Source organism: Phocoena phocoena, chromosome 3, assembly GCF_963924675.1.
Source record: "Phocoena phocoena chromosome 3, mPhoPho1.1, whole genome shotgun sequence".
Taxonomy (NCBI): Eukaryota; Metazoa; Chordata; class Mammalia; order Artiodactyla; family Phocoenidae; genus Phocoena; species Phocoena phocoena.
The window spans coordinates 7,883,796-7,904,274 of record NC_089221.1 but is presented as its reverse complement, the minus strand read 5'-3'; the positions used below and the strand labels follow the sequence as shown (position 1 = coordinate 7,904,274).

The 20,479-nt window shown below is 43.0% G+C and overlaps 1 protein-coding gene across 1 annotated transcript in view; it reads left to right on the top strand.

The window, feature by feature from the left end:
• Nucleotides 1-8,473: 8,473 nt before the first annotated feature.
• Nucleotides 8,474-20,479, top strand: part of SEMA5A (semaphorin 5A) — a 293,519-nt gene continuing 281,513 nt past the window's right edge. Inside the window, exon 1 of the mRNA XM_065873940.1 lies at nt 8,474-8,594. Within this exon, the coding sequence (XP_065730012.1) occupies nt 8,474-8,594 (121 nt within the window). The remainder of the gene's footprint in view (nt 8,595-20,479) is intronic.

The following is a 20,479-nucleotide window of genomic DNA, read 5'->3' as shown; positions in this document are numbered from 1 at the left end:
TGGGATCTTCCCGGACCGGGGCACGAACCCGTGTCCCCTGCATCGGCAGGCGGACTCTCAACCACTGCGCCACCAGGGAAGCCCAAGTTTATTGTTCTATTGATTCTTCATTTAATCCCATTTCCTGCTCAGTACCTAGAATGTCTGACATTACTACTAGGAAAGAGCACAGATTCATTCAACAGGTTCCTTCCAGCCATGAAGACAGTGCGGGCTTAGATGCTCCCTGACCTTTATTCTCCCTTCTTTGAACACTTGAAATTGAACCCCTTCAGAAGCCATAGCTTCTGTCTTCTTCATCCATTCAGAGGGATTCCTCCCTTTTCTATGTTCCCTAAGACTTTGCTCCTACTTCTAGGATAATTTGGTAATTATCAAAAGATGGACTTTTACTTGCTTGACTACTCATACCTGTGAGCTGCAAACGCCCGGACTGTGTCCTCTTCTGTGTTGGAGGACTGTCCCTTGCCCACAGGTGGCATCCTTCAGTATGACTGTCTGGATTAAGGATGCCCCCTGTTTCCAGGCCATGGGTTCATCTCTTACGCTTTACTCTGGGGAGAAGACTGTGTTTCTGGGGGTAATTTGGGTTGTTTGAACTTGCGGCCATAAATGTGTGCTTTTACCAGCGTGAGCAGGAAGGCTGAGTGTGCCAGGCAAAGGGCCAGAGGGTTTTTCTCCTGTTTTGACATGGCCTGACACTGCACACTTGATCTTACCTTAATCTGTAAGATCCGTTCAATCCATTTGAGCCTTCGCTTTCTCTGCTGCAAAGTGAAGGGAGAGATGAGGTGATTTCAGCCGGCCCCTCCACCTCGCGGATTCAGTGAGTTGTTGACTCACTTCCTGTCTCCTGTGTGCCAAGGGGCTGCATAAACCCTCTGACAGTGGTGCTTGTTCAGTGGCAAGGGATGCGTGAGTTCTGGATGCTGCTAAATAGAACGTCGGCTACGTGACTTCTGATTCATTCAGATGGCCGATTCAGCTTGTCGGAATGCATACATTTGGGGCTGTAACTGCGTGTTCAACCCGTAGCTTGTTTATGATACAAAGGAGAAGTCAAAGCTTAGAAAGGCGTAAGGTTATATGACTTTCCATGGAACCCTTGATGAGGAAGCAGGCACTGTAACTGGTTCCTCAGGGTTTCCCAGAAAGGAGTAGGCGGCCGCTGTGTGTGCAGAAGGTGGAGGCCAGCCTTGACCTTGGGTAGTGGGAAGACTCGGGGCAGCAGTGGGGCCCGAGGCATCAGCAAACATGCAAAGAGTGTGCAAGGCTTACCCGGAGGACCGTGGCTAGGCGGGAGGGGCTGAAGGGAAGCCTTGGCACTGGGAGTGGTGGAGGTGGAATTAGGAGATGGCTCGTTGGTGGAAGGGCAGAGTATTCTCTTCGGAAAGCAGTGGAAAATCCTGAGAGGGTTTGAATAGGGCGAGGCTGTTTACCTGGCAGCAGCTGACGACTGTGCAGTAGATGTCGTAACACCATGTTTAGCTGTGCCAGGGTATGCGGGAATAAGGCTCCACGGTTTGTTCAGATGATGGACTGATTTTCCTCAGTGGTTCTGCTGCTTTCGGTTCGGGCTGGGGCTTTAGTCTCTGGGGGAGTGTTTCATCTGATCCCATGGAATAGGGCCAAGAGATGGATGGAAAGATGAGGGCAAACACAGACCTTTCAGAAGAGCTGTCCATCCCCTTCTTATAAATCCTGTCGTGCTTCTGATGTTACAACAGACTGTAAGTTTTTACAGTTGAGATGCGTACGCGAAGCATCCTGCCAAGGGCTGCTGTGCTCCAGTGGGTGTGGGGCTCGGCTTCCTGGTCCTCTCCGAGCAGCTCATTGGTCAGTTCTCTCACCTGACTTCTCCATCTTGTCTGTGATGGAGGTCCTAAAGCTATCAGGTGGGAGCCGGGCTGGCAGAGTTTCTGTGGACTCTCCAAGTTGCACCCATGCATCTGGCCACTTCCAACTTTACAGTGGGTCAGAGACTCAGAGGAACACCAGCCTCCCCTGAAAAAAAGCACTTGAAGCTTATTTTGGATCTGGTTTTATTAATCACTAGTTAGACTTAGTTCCTGAAGCAAAACTTCTTGTGTAAGCTTTCATTCTTTTGATTTCTATTTTATCTGACAGCAGTTTTTTTTAACTAAAAGGAACAGTTATTTTCTATTCCCCAAAGCCTATTCATTTGCAGTGTGGGCGTGACTGAGAAATGTTATTTATTGCACAAACATGTATATATGGAGCTTTGCTTATTTAGATCGAGCTTATAGAGAGAACGTGCTCCCACATCAGGAAACTAAAGGGAAGGCTTCAGGGATTTTGAAGTAGATGCAACAAAAATGCTTCTGTTTTGTAGCCCAAAGTGGCCTGCTGTAATAAATCTTCCTATTGGCAAAATCAACTTGTTTAGTATTGTCACCAAACATATTTTTAATTTTCCAGAGGTGATAGGATGAAATTCGAACAACTTTTATTGAAATTGATCCTTTGAAAATTCCTTCATCATGTATTTCCCCGATGTAGCAAATAGTTATAATTAACGTGACTTGCGTTTTTATTGAAATTTTGCTGAAATGACTCAATGTGAACTCAGTTGGGTGATTTATATAAGCATATTTAAAACTAATCTGTCAGGTGATGATGGCTTATTTAATTTCTAAAGAGGGAGAGGTATTTTGATACATACAAATCAGAGATTCTCAACCAGGGCGATTTGACAAAGTCTGGAGCCAATTTTGATTGGCACAGATTGGGGGCTTGCTACTGGCATCTAGCGGGTAGAGAGGCCAGGGATGCTGCTAAATGCACAGAACAGCTCCCAGAACAAAGAATTACCTGGCTCGAAATGGCAATAGATTGAGCACTAAAATCTCTGATATAAATATGCTTCTCCCCACCCCACCATATTCCACTGAGGGGTGAGAGTCCAGGATGGCAGGACCTGATATTTCGATCTGAGCCTGTTTTGAGTAAAGGACTATTCAACGAGTTAGCTTTGCATGGTAGGATGCTCAGAAAACCCTGATGTAAATGAAAACTGTGAACGCCCCTCCCTGGTACCTTCCCAGGCTGACTGTTTACAGTACCTTTATTTTAAGAACAAAGGTAACGTGTTATAGTCCGAAAATTATAAACTTCTAAAAATCACCTGTTCTCATTAAATGTGCTTCCCTTAGTTTAACGTGGCAAACATATAATTTCATCTCATCCCCATAGGACCACGGGTCTGTCTCATTTTAGCAGCTCTTTCACTTGACAGGGCATTTTCTTCTCTAATCATCACTTTCAACATCCCAGGGAAGGAACGTTACAGGCACTTGTGTTATTCTTCTTCAGCTTTCCTTCGGGAGGCAAGATGTTAGGATTGAGATGGGAATGCATGGCTATTGGAAATATAGGACAGGTCCAGTTGGCAGCTGTCTGTATAACTTGTTTCATGGTTAACAGAAGGGGATTCAATGTTGGCTTGGGTCTGACACACTGAAAACTATCTGCAAGAGAGGAATTTGCTTTTAGCCCTAGGGTGACCTGAGCTCAGTCTCAGAGGTCGAGACGGCCATGCTTCCGTTCATTTCTGTGATGGATGCTGTTCAGTGGGAGTTGATGTGTCAGAGATACTGCTCTGGGTGCCTGCTGGCTGCCAGGTGGGGGTGTAAGTGCTTGGTGTCCTGCCTGCCACACAGCTAGCTAGTACTTGCTGAGAGTTCACGGTTACTTTCACTATCCTTCCCATAATTTTTTTTTTTTTTCTGTAAATGGGCCTCTCACTGTTGTGGCCTCTCTGGAGCACAGGCTCCAGACACACAGGCTCAGCAGCCATGGCTCACGGGCTTAGCCACTCCGCGGCATGTGGGATCTTCCCGGACCGGGGCACGAACCCGTGTCCCCTGCATCAGCAGGCAGACTCCCAACCACTGCGCCACCAGGGAAGCCCCTTCCCATAATTTTTTATCATCACCATTTTGTTTTGATGTGGGGCAGTGATACTCTACCTGCAGCCCTTTCCCCAGTGGACTGGTGAGGGTGCTCCAGATCTCCTTGCTCTGAACAGATCAAAATTACATCTAAAACAACTCTAACAGGACTTCCCTGGTGGCTTAGTGGTTAAGAATCCGCCTGCCAGTGCAGGGGACACAGGTTCGAGCCCTGGTCCGGGAAGATCCCACATGCCGCAGAGCAACTGAGCCCGTGCGCCACAATAGCCCTTGTGCCTAGAGCCCATGCATGCTCCACAGCAAGAGAAGCCACCACAATGAGATGCCCACGCACCGCAATGAGATGCCTGTGCACCACAACGAAGAATAGCCCCTGCTCGCCACAGCTAGAGAAAGCCCGTGCGCAGCAGTGAAGACCCAACGCAGCCAAAAAATAAAATAAATAAAATAAAACGCCTCTAATGGGTGTTACTCTTTTTAGACTTAATTTCTTATTTTATATTGGAATATAGTTGGTTTACAATGTTGTGTTAGTCTCAGGTGTACAGCAAAGTCATTCAGTTCTACATATACATCTAGCCATTCTTTTTCAGATTCTTTTCCCATATAGGTTATTACAGAATATTGAGTAGAGTTCCCTGTGCTATACAGTAGGTCCTTGTTGATTATCTATTTTATATATAGTAGTGTCTATGTGTTCATCCCAAACTCCTATTAAGATATGTCATTTGGTAAAATGTCATGTCATAAGTCTCAGGTCAGAGGGAGAAGAAAGATGGGCTGCTTCATGTATTTGCCTCCAGACTGGAGTTCAAGAGCAGTCTCCAGTTTTGCAGACTGTGACCCCTTTTCCAAGAGTGAAATTAATCATACTTTTAATTTTAAAACCCAGGAAAAAATAGCACGTGTGCCTCCATTGCCCATTACAATGTACTGGCTTGGTCAGGGATTATGGACCCATTGCACAGATGTATCCTTGGCTCCCAGTTTTTCTCTCCTTTCCTTCCCCCACGTTCATGCTCAGACTCTCTCCCTCCTCTGGAAACCATACTCTTGCCTCATCATGATCTGCAGCCCCTTCACTTTTTTCTCTGCCTAATTTGAACATTTCCATCCATGGGAGGATTGAGTCAATGAGGCGCAAAATATGGAGACTGTGAAATTCAATGTACCTCCACTTGGTGTTTTCTCCATGTTGACATATCACCATGTACTCGTGTGCATACCCCTTTTTAAAGAAGAGGCCCCTCTCCTCCCTTTCATAACCACCCTCTCTACTGGAACCTTAATAGTTTGCCACCCCTGTTTTTCTGGATCTTATACCACCTCTCCCTCTTAAATCTACAGTCTCTTCTCCACTCACCACTCCTCAGAAAAGAAGCCACATTTAATGATTTGTTTTCTATACCCTAAAATTTTCTGAACTTTGGTCCTTCCGTGCTTACCTGATTTCATTGAATTTTCTGGGGTTACCTAGCATTCAAGTTACCACAGATATTCTGTCCCACTTTTGCTTCATCTGTTCCCTTCTTGGTTTCTCATGTCATGGACTCTGTCTCCTGTTTTTCTGAAACTGACCCCAGAGTTGACCATTGACTGTCCTTTTTTTTTTTTTTTAACATCTTTATTGGAGTATAATTGCTTTACAATGGTGTGTTAGTTTCTGCTTTATAACAAAGTGAATCAGTTATAAATATACATATGTTCCCATATCTCTTCTGTCTTGCGTCTCCCTCTCTCCCACCCTCCCTAGCCCATCCCTCTAGGTGTTCTCAAAGCACCGAGCTGATCTCCCTGTGCTATGCGGCTGCTTCCCACTAGCTATCTATTTTACATTTGGTAGTGTATATATGTCCTTTGACTAAAGCCAGTAGTCTTCACTCTACCTCATCAGGGTACAGTGGACGAGGCCTCTTTTTATTTTTTATTAAAAAAAGATTTTAACATCTTTATTGGAGTATACTTGCTTTACAACGTTGTATTAGTTTCTGCTGTATAACAGAGTGAATCAGCTATACGTATACATATATCCCCATATCCCGTCCCTCTTGCATCTCCCTCCCACCCTCTCTATCCCACCCCTCTAGGTGCTTTGGTACCAAGTTCATCTCCCTGTGCGATGCAGCTGCTTTCCACTAGCTAGCTATTTTACATTTGAGACCTCTTTTTAAAATGTGTTATTTCTATCCTCCAACTTAACTTGGCTCCCATGGTGCTGTATTCACTTGATGCGCTATATCTGTTCTCTTGTCTCATCTTCGTGTGGTTACTTTTCTTGAACAAATTCTAAATAAACACTTCTCTTTAGCCCTTTTTTTCTCTCATGCTTTCCCTTGGTGAGTCTCAACCACACCCATGATTTTAAACATTCCAAAGATTATATGCTGTCTCTGAATTCTTTTCTTTCCTGAGCATCCAACCTGGATTTTCCACAGTCAGCTGCATTTCCTTAAATATTCTCTTGGCATCTTAAACCCAACATGCACAAAACCAAATGATCATATCCTCCTCTAAAACTTCTTCTGTTGATTATCATATTTTAAAAAATGGCATGACTGTCCTCAAAGTGACTCACATTCTTTATCTTCAGTCCATCTGTGTCTCTTTGCTTTCTGTTCCTCCCAATTTAACAGATTAGAACAATAACCATTTATTATATTTCACACTTTGGGGGTTAGGAAATTGGACAGCACTCAACTAGTTGATTTCTTTGCTCTTGTGATACTAAAGTCACTCAGTGGATTTCAGCTTTACTCATATATCAGGTGCCTTGGTGGGGCTGGCTGGGAAGCTGGGCTTAGTGGGAAACATCACCAGGAGGACGTATATGTGGTCTCCCTGGCATGACAGTTTCAGGGACATTGGGCTTCTGACCCAGTGTCTCAGTGCCCCAGAGGAGACAGGAAGTAGAAACTGCTAGCCTGTTAGGGTATGGGCTTGGAAACTAGGGTACCATCACTTCTGACCCAGTGTCTCAGTGCCCCAGAGGAGACAGGAAGTAGAAACTGCTAGCCTCTTAGGGTATGGGCTTGGAAACTAGGGTACCATCACTTCTGTTGTATCTGACTGAGCAAAGCAGTCAGAGAGCCAACCCAGATTCAAGAGAGGGGGTGAAGATCCAGCCTTCAGTGGGAGGAAGGTCGAAGAAGCTGTGGACATCTTTAATTTTCTGTACTTTGCCTGACCCATCACACTGAGTGTTTGCTGGGTTTACCTTAATTTCTGTTCACATTGACCCCACCTGAAGTCACAGCTTCCTTTCTTTCTCTTCTGAACAATTGCTGTATCTTCAATTTAACTTCTCGACCTTTCTGCTCTTCTTTAGCTGATTTCCTGTGTATGCTATGGTGAGAATGATTACTATTTCTTCTAATGTTAATACATTGTGGTAGCTTATTGCCTAAAAATAGAGACCTCAGACCTTAGTATCATTCATTCACCTTCCAAATCTTAACCCAACATTCTCTCTAAGCTGCTTTCCATTTCTCCCCTTTCTGTCCCCTGGGGTCAAGTACAGTAAACTGTTCCCAACATGTTGCCTACTCATTCCACTTGGCCCTCCAGTGCATCATTTCATCCTCTTCTGGATTACTTCCAGAAGTCTCCATCTGTTGAAATCCTCTTTATCCTCCACGATTAAACTCAAATATGAAGTCTTCCTTTGACCCACCCTTGATCTCTCTAAGTAGCAGTCGTACTCTCTCCTAACACCCATAGCGCTCCTGCTTCTTTTTATGATTTTCTAACAGCTTGGATTATAGTTATTTTTATAAGCCTATCTTATTTTAAAGCTTATTAATCTTTTAAATTATTCGTAATCTTTAAAGTTTCCCAGCTCCCAGCACGGCAATTTCATTTCACCCAGTAGGTGCTCCATATAGATTTTATTTGATGCACACTTGATCTCTAGCCAAAAACTTTGCAGGAAGGTCATCTGTAAATTTCAAAGGAGAAATGCACCCACTGTGGGTGATTTTTAAGAGTTGGGTAGATAGTATTAATCAGGTTATTAGTCAAGGACAATGGTCATGGCCTTATTTAATAGGGGCTTTTGTATTTTGAAAAGGGAAGGGGAGGGATTCTTAGGGCATCCACATGTAGATCTGCATTTGCACGACCGGCCGAGAATGATGTTCCAGGGGAAAACCAATCGATGGTCACAACTCTGAAACTGAATTCTTCATGGGGGTGGGGACAACGGCGACTTGATAGAGCTTAAACTTGAACATTCTTCTTTTATAATCAATGGGTTATCTCATAAAATTATTGGGAGGAAAAGAGGTCTAGATTGAGACATACATTATTACTCACACATTTCTGAAATATCTCCTAGAAGAAGGTGTGTTTGTCCAAGCCCTTGCAAGGCTCTTTTTTTTTAAAGGGCATGATGGGGCTTTACTAAAAGACCAGCCACCAGAAAACGTGAACCCATGTTAATGCACTTGTTCTCCTTTGCGTGTTTTAGGCACTTTCCCCACATGACGGGACGACGAGCTTCTGGTTAAAGACAAGTGTCCAGAGCCTAAGGTCTCCTGCCCACCATGAAGGGACCCTGCATCATTGCGTGGCTCTTCTCAAGCCTGGGATGGTGGAGACTCGCCCAGCCGGAGACAGACGCATCTCAGTGCCAGAGAGCAGAACACCCGGTCATTTCCTATAAAGGTGAGGGTCGAGCACGCTCTGATTGCAAAGGCACCATTTAAATGCTCGTTGCATACTCAGAATAGCAGTGGTTATCACTCTATCATTCTATGAGTCTTGTTTTAGACATTGTTTAAAATCAGAGCAAAAATACAAAATCCCCCATGGCAAGAGTTTCATATCCTGAAACTGATCACTATCTTAAGAAGAAGCCTCAGCCGTAAAAAGAAAAGAAACTGAGCTGTTGGTAATGAGGATGGACCTAGAGTCTGTCATACAGAGTGAAGTAATCAGAAAGAGAAAGACAGATACCATATGCTAACACATATACATGGAATCTAAGAAAAAAAAATGTCATGAAGAACCTAGGGGTAAGATGGGAATAAAGACACAGACCTACTAGAGAATGGACTTGAGGATATTGGGAGCGGGAGGGGTAAGCTGTGACAAAGCGGAGAGAGAGACATGGACATATATACACTACCAAACATAAGGTAGATAGCTAGTGGGAAGCAGCCGCATAGCACAGGGAGATCAGCTCGGTGCTTTGTGACCACCTAGAGGGGTGGGATAGGGAGGGTGGGAGGGAGACACAAGAGGGAAGAGATATGGGAACATATGTATATGTATAACTGATCCGCTTTGTTATAAAGCAGAAACTAACACACCATTGTAAAGCAATTATACTCCAATAAAGATGTAAAAAAAAAAAAAAGAAGAATCCAAGCTCAGAATTATCATAGGCAGAAAGTCCCATTGTTGAGGCCACTTTTACTTAACAGGTGCTGTCAGCCTCCTAGGCATTTGAACCGGGGGAGAAAAATGTGACCCACAGAAATAACAACAAAACCAAGCAAAACAAAAAAATTCTTCATTTCAGCATTTCCCAACAAAGCCTTAGTCCCACCACACAATGTACGCCTTTATCTCTATCTGGCCTTGCGTGGCAGACAGAATTGGTTTACTGTCTCAAATATGCCTACGTATCTGTAGGATCAATTGATTAGTGTGTATACACATTCTTTTCTTCTTTAATTCATCAAATTTTATTTAGGGTTCTTTACACCCTGGACATTTCTAAGCATTTAAGGTGATGAGTAAACTAGTCTTTGTCTCTGTCCTCAAGGAACTTGCTCTTATATCATGAAACTGAGTATAATTAATCAGACATTGTATTTTAATAATTCATCCAATGAATAGTTTTGTGGTCTGTTATTTTATAACTTTTGTATCACAAAAAGATTTGAAATATATACAAAAATAGAAGAGTCTAAGGAACACCCAGCCCCTCTATTTATTAATCCCTGGCCCACGTTTTTTCTTGTATATCCCCACCCGTGCTCTACTCACATTCACCAAATTATTTTGAAGCAAATTCAAGAAATGCTATAATAGTGCCATAATATTTCACATCTTGGCTATCAAAGATAAGGAATTCATAATGCCGTAATCACACCAAAACATCAGAAACCCAGACAAAAACCAATGCCATAAAATTAGCAAACGTCCAGTGAGTACTGTGAGAGCCCTGATGGTCACAGGAATGCTTGTGCCTTGTTCTGGTAACAGTTGAACTGAGTCAGGAACGGAAGGACCTTCATCTACTGCAGTTGGCTGATGTCGTCGGTTGCAGTTGGCTGGTGTATGTCTTGAGTCTCTTCATCCTTCACTGTGTTTTGTTGTTGTTGCTCTCCCCTTGCAAATTAATTTTTAAAGAAACTTGAGTCCATCATCCTGCAGAGTTTCCACAGTCCAGGGTTTGCCCAGCTTCCCATTGCTGTCATTCGGACGCTCTTCCGTCCTGAATGTGTCTGTAAATTAGTAGTGATAATGCAGAGGCGGCCCAGATTCAGGTGTGCATCTTTGTGTCTCCGCTGTGTCACGGGTGGTGCTGTGTCCTTCAATGGGATGTGAAATGATCCGTCATCGAGGGTCACGGCCTAAATCTCCTGATTCATTCACGGGTGGAAAACTGGGAGTTTTTAATTTTACTATTCTTTTTTCATTTAATGGCTGAAATATTTCTACATAAAGTAACTTTTCCTCCTCAACTATTTGAATGCCCTGAGGGTGCAACTGACATAGGAAAAGCAGAGTGAATGCTTACTTTTCTTCCCTTTACCATTTTTATAAAGAGCCTACTTAGTTGGCTCTCCAGCATTATCCAGAGGGGACAAATTAAATGTTATGTTTGCTTTTTTTTTTAAAAAAAAGTGGTTATTAGAATTATTTTTAATACATGGATTTCAATATTTGGTAGATTTCCATCCCTTGCAGCTTATGTTCTTACAGATGGTGAAATTGTCACATTTCAGGCCTAGGGGAGCCTCTTGAGGTTGACCCCTGAGTTCTTTGGCAACAACCCAAGTGGCCTTGGATGGCTTGATTATTCTCTAGGATAATAAGACTCCTCTTATCCACTTCCTTCCATCGACCTGAGAATCAGCCATTTTTATCTGATTCAAGCATAGCGGTGATCAAAGTCAGGTGTTTTCAGTGTGTAGAGCTAAGGAAAACGTTCTTTAAAACACACCAGAAGTTGCTCTGGATACTTCCAGTTCATCTCCAGGACTCTAGGGACTTTCTGATCCTCTTCTATTTTATGTCTCTATCTTTCTCTCCTGTGCACAGAATCCTGTCCCTGCAGGTCAGCATAATTATTCCTTTGCCTTTTCCTGTAATTCATACTTAGTCATTTCAGAATAAAAGTTCTGTGCAACTTTAGTCCTTATTGAATACAGAAAACCCTTTCGGATGATTTTTCTTCTTTTCTTTTAGTCCTCAGGGTATAAATCTCACTGGAAAATGGAAGCAAAATTAGCACCTTGAAATGGAAACAATTTCCCTTTGTATGGTAGTGCCACCAACTCAAAATCCAGTTAATTTCATTTGTTTAATTTCACTTTTGATTTTTCGAGATTTTCAAAATTTACATTACATTATTCTGCAGTGTTTTAAAGTCAACTTAATAAAACAAGCGGTGTTCAGAGGAACTGTTTTCCTTACCTTGTTCACTCTCTCTGCCTTTAGCTTACTTATAGTTTATGCTTCTTTTTAAATATAAACCAAACTCCACACACACATACACATGCACATATATATTCATACCCTCTTTTCTTAAAAAGTAGCATGTATACAGAGTTTTCTCTATCTAGCGTTTTTTGACATCATGATATGCCCTGGAGTCCACGTCCCAGTAGTATGGGTTTATGTCACTTCTTCTCATGGTCACATAGCTCTCCTCTATGTAATGAACTCTAGTCTACTCAGCAACTCGCTGCTGGGAGAAGTGATCATGTATAGTGTTACAATGTGTAATGACTCCTACACACACATCTTTTGATATTTTTGCAAGTGTAACCTTGACAGAGATTCCTGGAATTGGAATTGCTGGGTCAAGGGGTGAATGCAGTTGTAGTTTTGCTAGATACTCCCTGATTTCCTTTCATGAAGGTTGCACCATTTTGCATTCTCATTGTCCTGGATAGGAGTATCTGTTTCGCACTAGACTTTCCAACTGAGTGCACTGTTAAACTTTGGGATTTGGGAAAACCCCGTAGTTCATAAATGGCATCTCAACATACTTTTAATTTTCATTTTTAAAATTTGTAGTGAACGTTCAACAGGCATTTAATAACTGCCTATATATGTACCGGGGGTCTGTGCTAAATATGGAGGAGATAGAGGTAAAAAACCTAGTTCCTGTTAAGGGTCTAGAATATCTTGAGGAATCTAAACCAGAAGGACCGTTGCATTACATTGTATTAAGGGTCCTCTCGGGTGTCTTTGCTGGGTGCTGTGTGAGCCCGGGGAAGGGGTGTCGGAACCAGACAGCCTGGGCTGTAGAGGAATGGTTAAGGAGGGTTTCTAGGATGCAGCAGTGCCAGAGCTGAGTCCCAGATGATTGTTAGAAGGTGTTTATGAATCTCATGAGGGGCGCACAGCAGGTTTTGGCAAGTGTCGAGCACAGTAAGCCATGAAATGTCAGTTCAGATTACAGAGAGGAAGTAGAGGGAGATGAAACTTACAGTGAGGATTCAATAATGCACGGCATCAAGAGGCATCTCAAGAAGTCCCCCTCTTGTCTGCACAGGCTCACCTTGGAGGATGGAGAAATGCTGGCAGGAAGAGCAAATTCTGGGGCCGCTGCTGTGACCAAAGGGGGCAGTGATGAGGGCCACTATGGGAGTGGTAGCAGAAATGTAAAGAATTGGGTGGATTCTGGAGATTTGAAGAGGGAGTTGCTGATGTTTTAAAGGATATAAGACAGGAGGAAGCAGGAGGCACTGAGAGTGAGCCCTGAGTTCTTGGCTGTTGGTTCCAGACGGGATAAAGAAGGGGAATCTGAAATGATGTTAGATCGAGAAAGCTGAGTTCCTAACTGCCATCGGATGGAGTTAACTAATTGAGAACAGGTATCATGGGAACCAAGAAAGGAGAGCTTTTTCAAGAGGGAGGTGGCCGTCAGTGTCTGATGATGCAGCCAGTTCAAGGCACCTGTGGGCCAGAAGGTAGAGTGACAAACTCATCCTGATTTGCCCGAGACTTTTTTGGGATGCAGCACTGAATGCCCTACTGTCTTCTGGGAAAACTGGGACAGGTGGTTACCTTCCCAGAAACTCTGTCAGCAATGGTGTATTAGTTTCCCAGTATTCCTGTAACCACATACTACAAACTGGGTGGTTTAAAACAATCACAATATCTTCTCTCACAGTTCTGAAGGCTAGAAGTCCAAAAGCAAGGTGTCACCAGGGCCACGCTCTGAAAGCTCTAGGGAAGAATCTTTGCCACTTCTTAGCTTCGGGTGGCTGTCAGCAGTCCTTGGCGTTCTTTGGCTTGTGGACCCATCACTCCAGTTCTCTGAGTCTGTAGTCACATGGCATTCTCTCTGTGCGTCTGTGTCTGTTTTCTCTTCTTTTTATTTATTTATTTTTATTTATTATTATTATTATTATTATTGGCAGTACACGGGCCTCTCACTGTTGTGGTCTCTCCCGTTGCGGAGCACAGGCTCCGGACGCGCAGGCTCAGCGGCCATGGCTCACGGGCCCAGCCGCTCCGCAGCATGTGGGATCTTCCCGGACCAGGGCACGAACCCATGTCCCCTGCATCGGCAGGCGGACTCTCAACCACTGCGCCACCAGGGAAGCCCCCTCTCTTCTTTTAATAAGGACACAAGTCGTATTGGGTTTAGGGCCCACCGTCACCCAGCATGACTTCATCTTAATTAATTACATCAAGGCCCTGTTTCCAAATAAGGTCACAATCATCACAGGTGCATGAGGTTAGGCCTTCAACATATCTCTGGGTGGGCGTGGGGTGGACACATCAACCCGTAGCAAATGGCATTTATCAGAGCAGTTTCGCAGCAGTGCTGGGAATAAAACTAGATGCTCATGAGTGAAGGGACAAAGGTAAGGTGAAGAAATAGACATCAAAATTACTCTCTCAGTTGCCAGGGACATGAGGACAGGGAACGGCTTTTAAGAGAGCATTACTTAATCATCCTTAAATGGTACTGGTAAAGAGAGAAAAGACAGGGGGATATAATTGACTAGGCAAAGTCCCCGGGGCTATAGGAGGGGATAGGATACTGGGCACAGGTGAGGGATTAGCTCACAGGAAGGAGACCCCACCTCCAGCCAGCCCAGAGGGAGGGAGGCCAGGGCACCCAGGATGCAGGGCAGTTAGAGGGAGGGAGTACCTGGGGACCTCCATCTTGGCTGAGAAAGGAGTATGCAGGCCATGGGCCAAGAGTATGGGTACTTTAGGAAGGAAGTGCTTCTCTTAAGAAAGGATAAGACTGTTGATCAAAAACAGACATAAAAGATTCCCTGCGGTTGTTCGGAGCCCAGTCAGTCCTTGAAATGGCTCCTGTTATAGCTGAGCAGGTGGCCATGGCTATGCCCCATAAACACTCTACTATGGTCAATACAAGAAAGTTTGAGAAGTTATGATGAAACACTGATAAGAGAGAAATAAAGGGAGGGCTGGATCATCTTGATGTTTACCATCTTGGTTTCTGGGTACGTTTAAAATTTCATGATTTAGCATTATATGTTGGAGGCATTCTGCACAGGAGGCTGCTCAGGAAGAGTCTGCAGGAACATCTCAGTACAAGTAAGCGCATTCCATTGAAGTCTTGATTTGATTTACTTGGCTGGGCAGAAGGTGCTGGCAGGATCTTTTTTCCCAGCCTTGGGAAAGTATTTACCACTTCGGGCTCCGCTTGTCTTGTGGAGTTCGTTGCTCAACAAGCCCTAACAGCTTGCTGTGTTTGCAAGGGTACTCCCTTGACTGCATGTTCTGGAATATTTATCCCTGCTCGTGCAGTGGCTGCTAAAACACCCTGACCCGTGACAGACACACCCTTCACACTTAGGTCCGTGTCGTTTACTTAAACGTCTGTTCCAATAAAGGGGGGAAAATAGTGACCCTTCAAAACAGCGTGTTTCTCAGCACGCTTACTGAATCTCATAACTGTATCCAAAATGAGTTTTAAATGTTTAATGTCCGCTTAAGGCGATAGTGCCATATTCTGCTTTTGTTTGTTTAATCATTAAAGTTTACCCAGCACGCTCGCAATTTAGAGAGTGTGCTCCAGTTATAGGAATCGGGCAATTTCACATAACACACAGAGAAAGACCACCGCTGGGGTGAGTCATACCGTACTCAGGCTTACTTTGTCCTGTAGTTTTAATATCATGACTAATTTGGAGGCCTTTTTTCAGTGTCTTAGCTGACAGCACTTAGTATTTTTAAAATTTATTTCATTTGAAATATAGTTGATTTACAACGTTGTGTTAACATCTGCTGTACAGCAAAGTGATTCAGTTACACATATATATACATAAATATACATATACATGTATATATGTGCACATTCTTTTTCATATTCTTTTCCGTTATGGTTTATCACAGGATATTGAATATATTTCCCTGTGCTCTACAGTAGGTCCTTGTTGTTTATCCATTCTATATATAATAGTTTGTATCTGCTAATCCCAAACTCCCAATCCATCCAGTCACCCACGTCCCCTCCCCCTTGGCAACCACAAGTCTGTTCCCTATGTCTGTGAGTCTGTTTCTGTTTCGTAGATAGGTTCATTTGTGTCGTATTTTAGATTTCATATATAAGTGATATCATATGGTATTTGTCTTTCTCTTTCTGACTTACTTCACTTAGTACGATAATCTCTAATTGCATCCATGTTGCTGTAAATGGCATTATTTCACTCTTTTTTTATGGCTGAGTAGTACTGCATTGTATATATGTACCACATCTTCTTTATCCATTCATCTGTCAATGGACATTTATGTTGTTTCCATGTCTTGGCTATTGTGAATAGTTCTGCTATGAACATAGGGATGCCTGTATCTTTTTGAATTATGGTCTTGTCCACATATTTGCCCAGGACTGAGATTGACAGCACTTAATATTAATGCCCAAGATGACTTCTGCCGGCAGAATCAGGCCAGGTGCTGTTAATTGTCCTCTCAGCTCCCTGGGCTCTCTATCTGTAACTCCTGGATGTTCCTGCTGAGTGTATTCCTACTTCTGGATTTGTTGTTTGGCCTGAGAATTGTTTTGGAACTTATGGAAGAACTGTATAGATGATTGACACTAGATTAGCAACATTTGGCCCCAGGTCTGAGGGACTCGAAATGGATATTCCAGCTTGTGCCATCACTGGGACCGGACTGGGATGTGGCATGTGGCCCTCGAGTTTAAACAACTGCCTTATCCCCACATGTAGCCTTGGGTGATTCAAAAAACCATGACCGAAAGGGGCCAACCCAGGATTTTATAGTCGGGTTCTTTTCCCATACTACAGGATGAATGATGATTTTTCACGGATCCTGTGTTTTTCTTTCAAATGGTATAACTATATTCCATTGCCTTCCTGTTAAAGGCATTGATGTGTTCGGTGTTGACAATAAAAATGTGTGGCAAGTTTTGTAACTTTCTGTTGGTTCTTCTTTATGTTAACTTACTGGGAGCCCCAGCTCTTCCCTACCTCCGAGAGGCTGTCTTTCTCCCAGTCTGGAGGGTGTCATGTACACATTTCCTTTTTCCCTGTTAACTGCCAACCCTGCCCATGGACCTGCCTCTTACCACTTTTCACTTGACTGGCTCACAGACCTCGGGACCACTGGCATTGCTTGGCTCACCACCTGCTCCCCTTGGGGCTCCATACCTGTTCTGTGGCTCCTTACGTGTATCCCAGGATCCCGTGCCTTTCCCGTGGCCTCATGCATCTCCCATGGCTCTATAGCTGTTCTGTGGCTCTTCATGTGGCCTCACAGCCCCATGCACATATCAAGGCTCCATGCCTGTCTTGGGGCTCCATACCTATCCCATGGCCTCATGAACATCCCAGGGCTCTATACATGTCCCATGCTGCTCCCTTTTCTCTCTGGGTTTTTGCTGTGCGGTGTCTCATGCCCCAGACAGGCATGTGGCTTCATGATCCTGGCTGGATTTTATCTCTTCTCCTAGGATCTAGGACGCTCATCACCACAGGAGGGGCTGTCGTAGATAATTTCTAGAGTCCCTGTCAGGTTTCAGAGATTTCAGAGTCTTTGAACATGTAAAGACCTTGATTAAAATTGCTTACAGTATTTCTCCCTGCTCTTCTAGTCTCAGATCTGCCATTTGACCTTTGTAAATCATAATTGTGTATGACTGCATGACAATGGCCCACTTTCTCCAAGGAAGAATTAGGAAAATGTATTTTAATTAAAAATAGATTGCATAAAATTCATTTTAATATTTTCATGTGAATCTGATTAAATAATAGCAAGATACTGATTACTGTTGAAAAGTGTCTTGAACTCAATGCTTTTCTTTGTAAAAACTAAAATTTACATAAATCAAGTGTGATTCTCTTTGGTTTCATAACGGGTTATGAGTTATCCTCCTTTGCGTTTATTTGGGAAAGAAAAGTGTTGTTATGGATCCTATAAAAAGTCATTTGACCCATCAATAATTTAACTTCTGTTATCATGCAAATGACTGAATGTTTCATATAATGTAATCTCAAAATTATGTGGGCAAAATATTTGAACCTATATGCAAATGAAACAACTAAGGTATAAGTACACTGCCTATTCTATACGTTAAAAGCTGCACTTGGTAATACATTTTTTATTTTAAAGTCTGTTGCTAGTTTGCTATCTGAAAAAATGGAATATTAAAAAACACACCACTTTTCAACTCTGCAATGTAGGAATGTAATGATCATTCATGAGTGCATAGAGGTGTTAGAAGAAAATGCACTCACGGTAAAACCACTATGCATTATTCATTGAGTGACTTGGTTGCGATACCTGTGTTGTACTTTTATGTTGTTATTGATCTTCGATTGATGAAAACTGAGGGTCCCTGTTGTATGCTTTTTATAAACAATGATTAAGTTCTGATGAAAATAATTTATTGAGTTTTGAGAATGATCAATAACTTTTGGATTACTTTTGTGTTCTAGCGCCACTAATGAAATAATTTGTAAGATTCCACATCTATATTTTATCTTGAGATAATCAATTTTTGATTGATTTGTCTGGGTGGGGAAATAGTTTCTATTATTCTGAGACTGCAAATGGAATACTTTATAAGTTAAGTAGTTCAAAGGGATTGCATTAAAACTGGGGATAAGAGTTTGTGAAGTTATTGTCAGGACTCTGATTTAAAACAATCATTTCATTGGGCCTCAAATGGTATGTTATTGTATTTTATTTATCTTTAAGCATATTATAGTCTTTCCAAGCATTAAATGGGCAATTCATCCATTTCTCACAATGACGGTAGATAAAAATCTAATCCTTTTTTTATTTATGAGTAAGAGTTAGAGATTAAATGTAGGGTGAATAAACTTTTAATTAGCAATATTTTTTCTTGGATTTATGACTTCTTGTCGTCTTCTAATATCAAGGCAAGGTAATCTGCCATGGTCACATTTGAGGAGACAAAACATTACACCCGCTTCAGCGGACAGCAGTGCTGAAAATTTTCTGTTACCAATATAACAAATAAAAGACTACACTGAGGTTTCTAAAACTTATTTAGTTTGTGTACTAATTTAGTCAGCACCATAACCTTTTATTTTCCTGAAGCTTTTTAAAGAAAAGGAGTTATTTTTCTTTTTTAATTTCTCTTTTGCTTTCCCATTTCCCTCGTGTAAGTCAGGGATAGACTTCAGAAAGCCTCATCACATGTGTCACGTGAGGCAGGATTATGAATTCTCATTCATAATCAAGAGTGCGGTGATAATGCATGCTAACACACCAAATGAATAGATTCTTCCAATCTGCAAGATGACAAACTTGTCATAATGCTATTTGACCATTCCCACCTTGAAAGCACCTCTGGACTGCGTGTTAGATACACTACAAACCCTATTAAATAAAATCAATGAAACAAGACCCTGGTGCCAGGAACAGCTGGATTGGCGGAGCGCTCCTAGTGGCTCTCAAAGGGTGATTAACGATTGTTATTCTTATTCATATTTTTGATTTTTGTGCCACTGGAGTCCCTCACCTCATCACACAGAGTCTTTAGCTTCTGCTTGTTTGAAGATAAAACCAGAGCTCCAGTTCATTAATAATTCAATCAATCTTTATTGAGTGCATGTGATGTGCCAGAAATGGTTTCAGTCACGGGGTTATCCCAATAAGCGAAACAGTAGAAATCTCGGCCTGTGCTGAGTTTACGTTCTATTAAGGGAGACAGACAATAATAAGATTATATAATAGAGACCGGGTTATATGGTGCTAAGGGCTGAGGAAAAACATAAAGCAGGGAATGCGTTAAGGAGGGGAGGGGTCTTGCAGTTTTCATCAGGGTAACCAGGTGTGCCCGGCATTTACCTGTTGCCTCTGTCCCCACAGCTGTCCCTTTTATATTTCACGTTGTACAACTGGTCAGAGAGTCAGTGAAATTTCTCAGGCTTCTGACCCAGCTGGGTTCCTGTTAGGACGTGTGAATGGGAGGAACCAGCAGTTGCTGAGGAGGCTGGAGGAATAGTGAGGATCATGTCTATGCCTGCATAGCGTGGCTGAGGACTGAGGCGATCCTAAGTCCCCAGTTGGGGGGTAGGCAGTCACAGCTTGAGTCACAGCTGCTTGAGAAGAGCACAGCAGCAGGAACAGGCTTATGGGGTCCAGCCCAGCTTGCTAGCAGCTGCTCATCTCTGTGTGGCATGCATTCTTCCTTTGTTCTTGTACTTTATCTTCCAATACCTTTACAACCAATTCCCTGTATTAAATGTTCTCTGTTTGAGGTACCTAGGGTGGTTTCTCTTTTCCTGACTAAATCGTGCAGCATACAGAATGACCCATTGAGTCAAGGCTTAAGGAGGTGAGGGGGCAAGCCATGTGGATAACTGAGGAACAGCGTTCCAGGCAGAGGGAAGAGCAGTGCCTGAGCCCTGAGCTGGGAGGGTACGTGGCAGGTCTGAATAAGAGCAGGGAGGCCAGTGTGGCCTGAATGGAGGGAGCAATGGAGGTGAGATTGGAAGGATAATAAGGGCCAGGTTCTGTAGGGCCTTTATGAATTTGACCTTTATTTTGGGGGGTGGGCCCTGGAAGATTTTGAGCAGAGGAATGATAGTGTAAGGCACTAGCATGACTTAAAGGGTCACTCTGACTGCTGTGCTGAGGACAGCCTGAATTGTGCTTGGGCGTGTGAGATTTAGGGCAGTGAGAGCGTTTTGGGGACTGGTGGGTGATCTAGGCTGGTGATGGTGGTGGCTTAGTTTAGAGTGTTAACAGTGGACACCAGGGAGCAGTGGCCTTATTCTGGATAGAGTGGATTTGGAAGTCAGGTCCAAAGTATTTCCTTTCAGATTGTATATGTGTTGTGAGAGGAAGAGAAAAGCAAGAGAGACTCTAAGGCTTTTGGCTTGAGC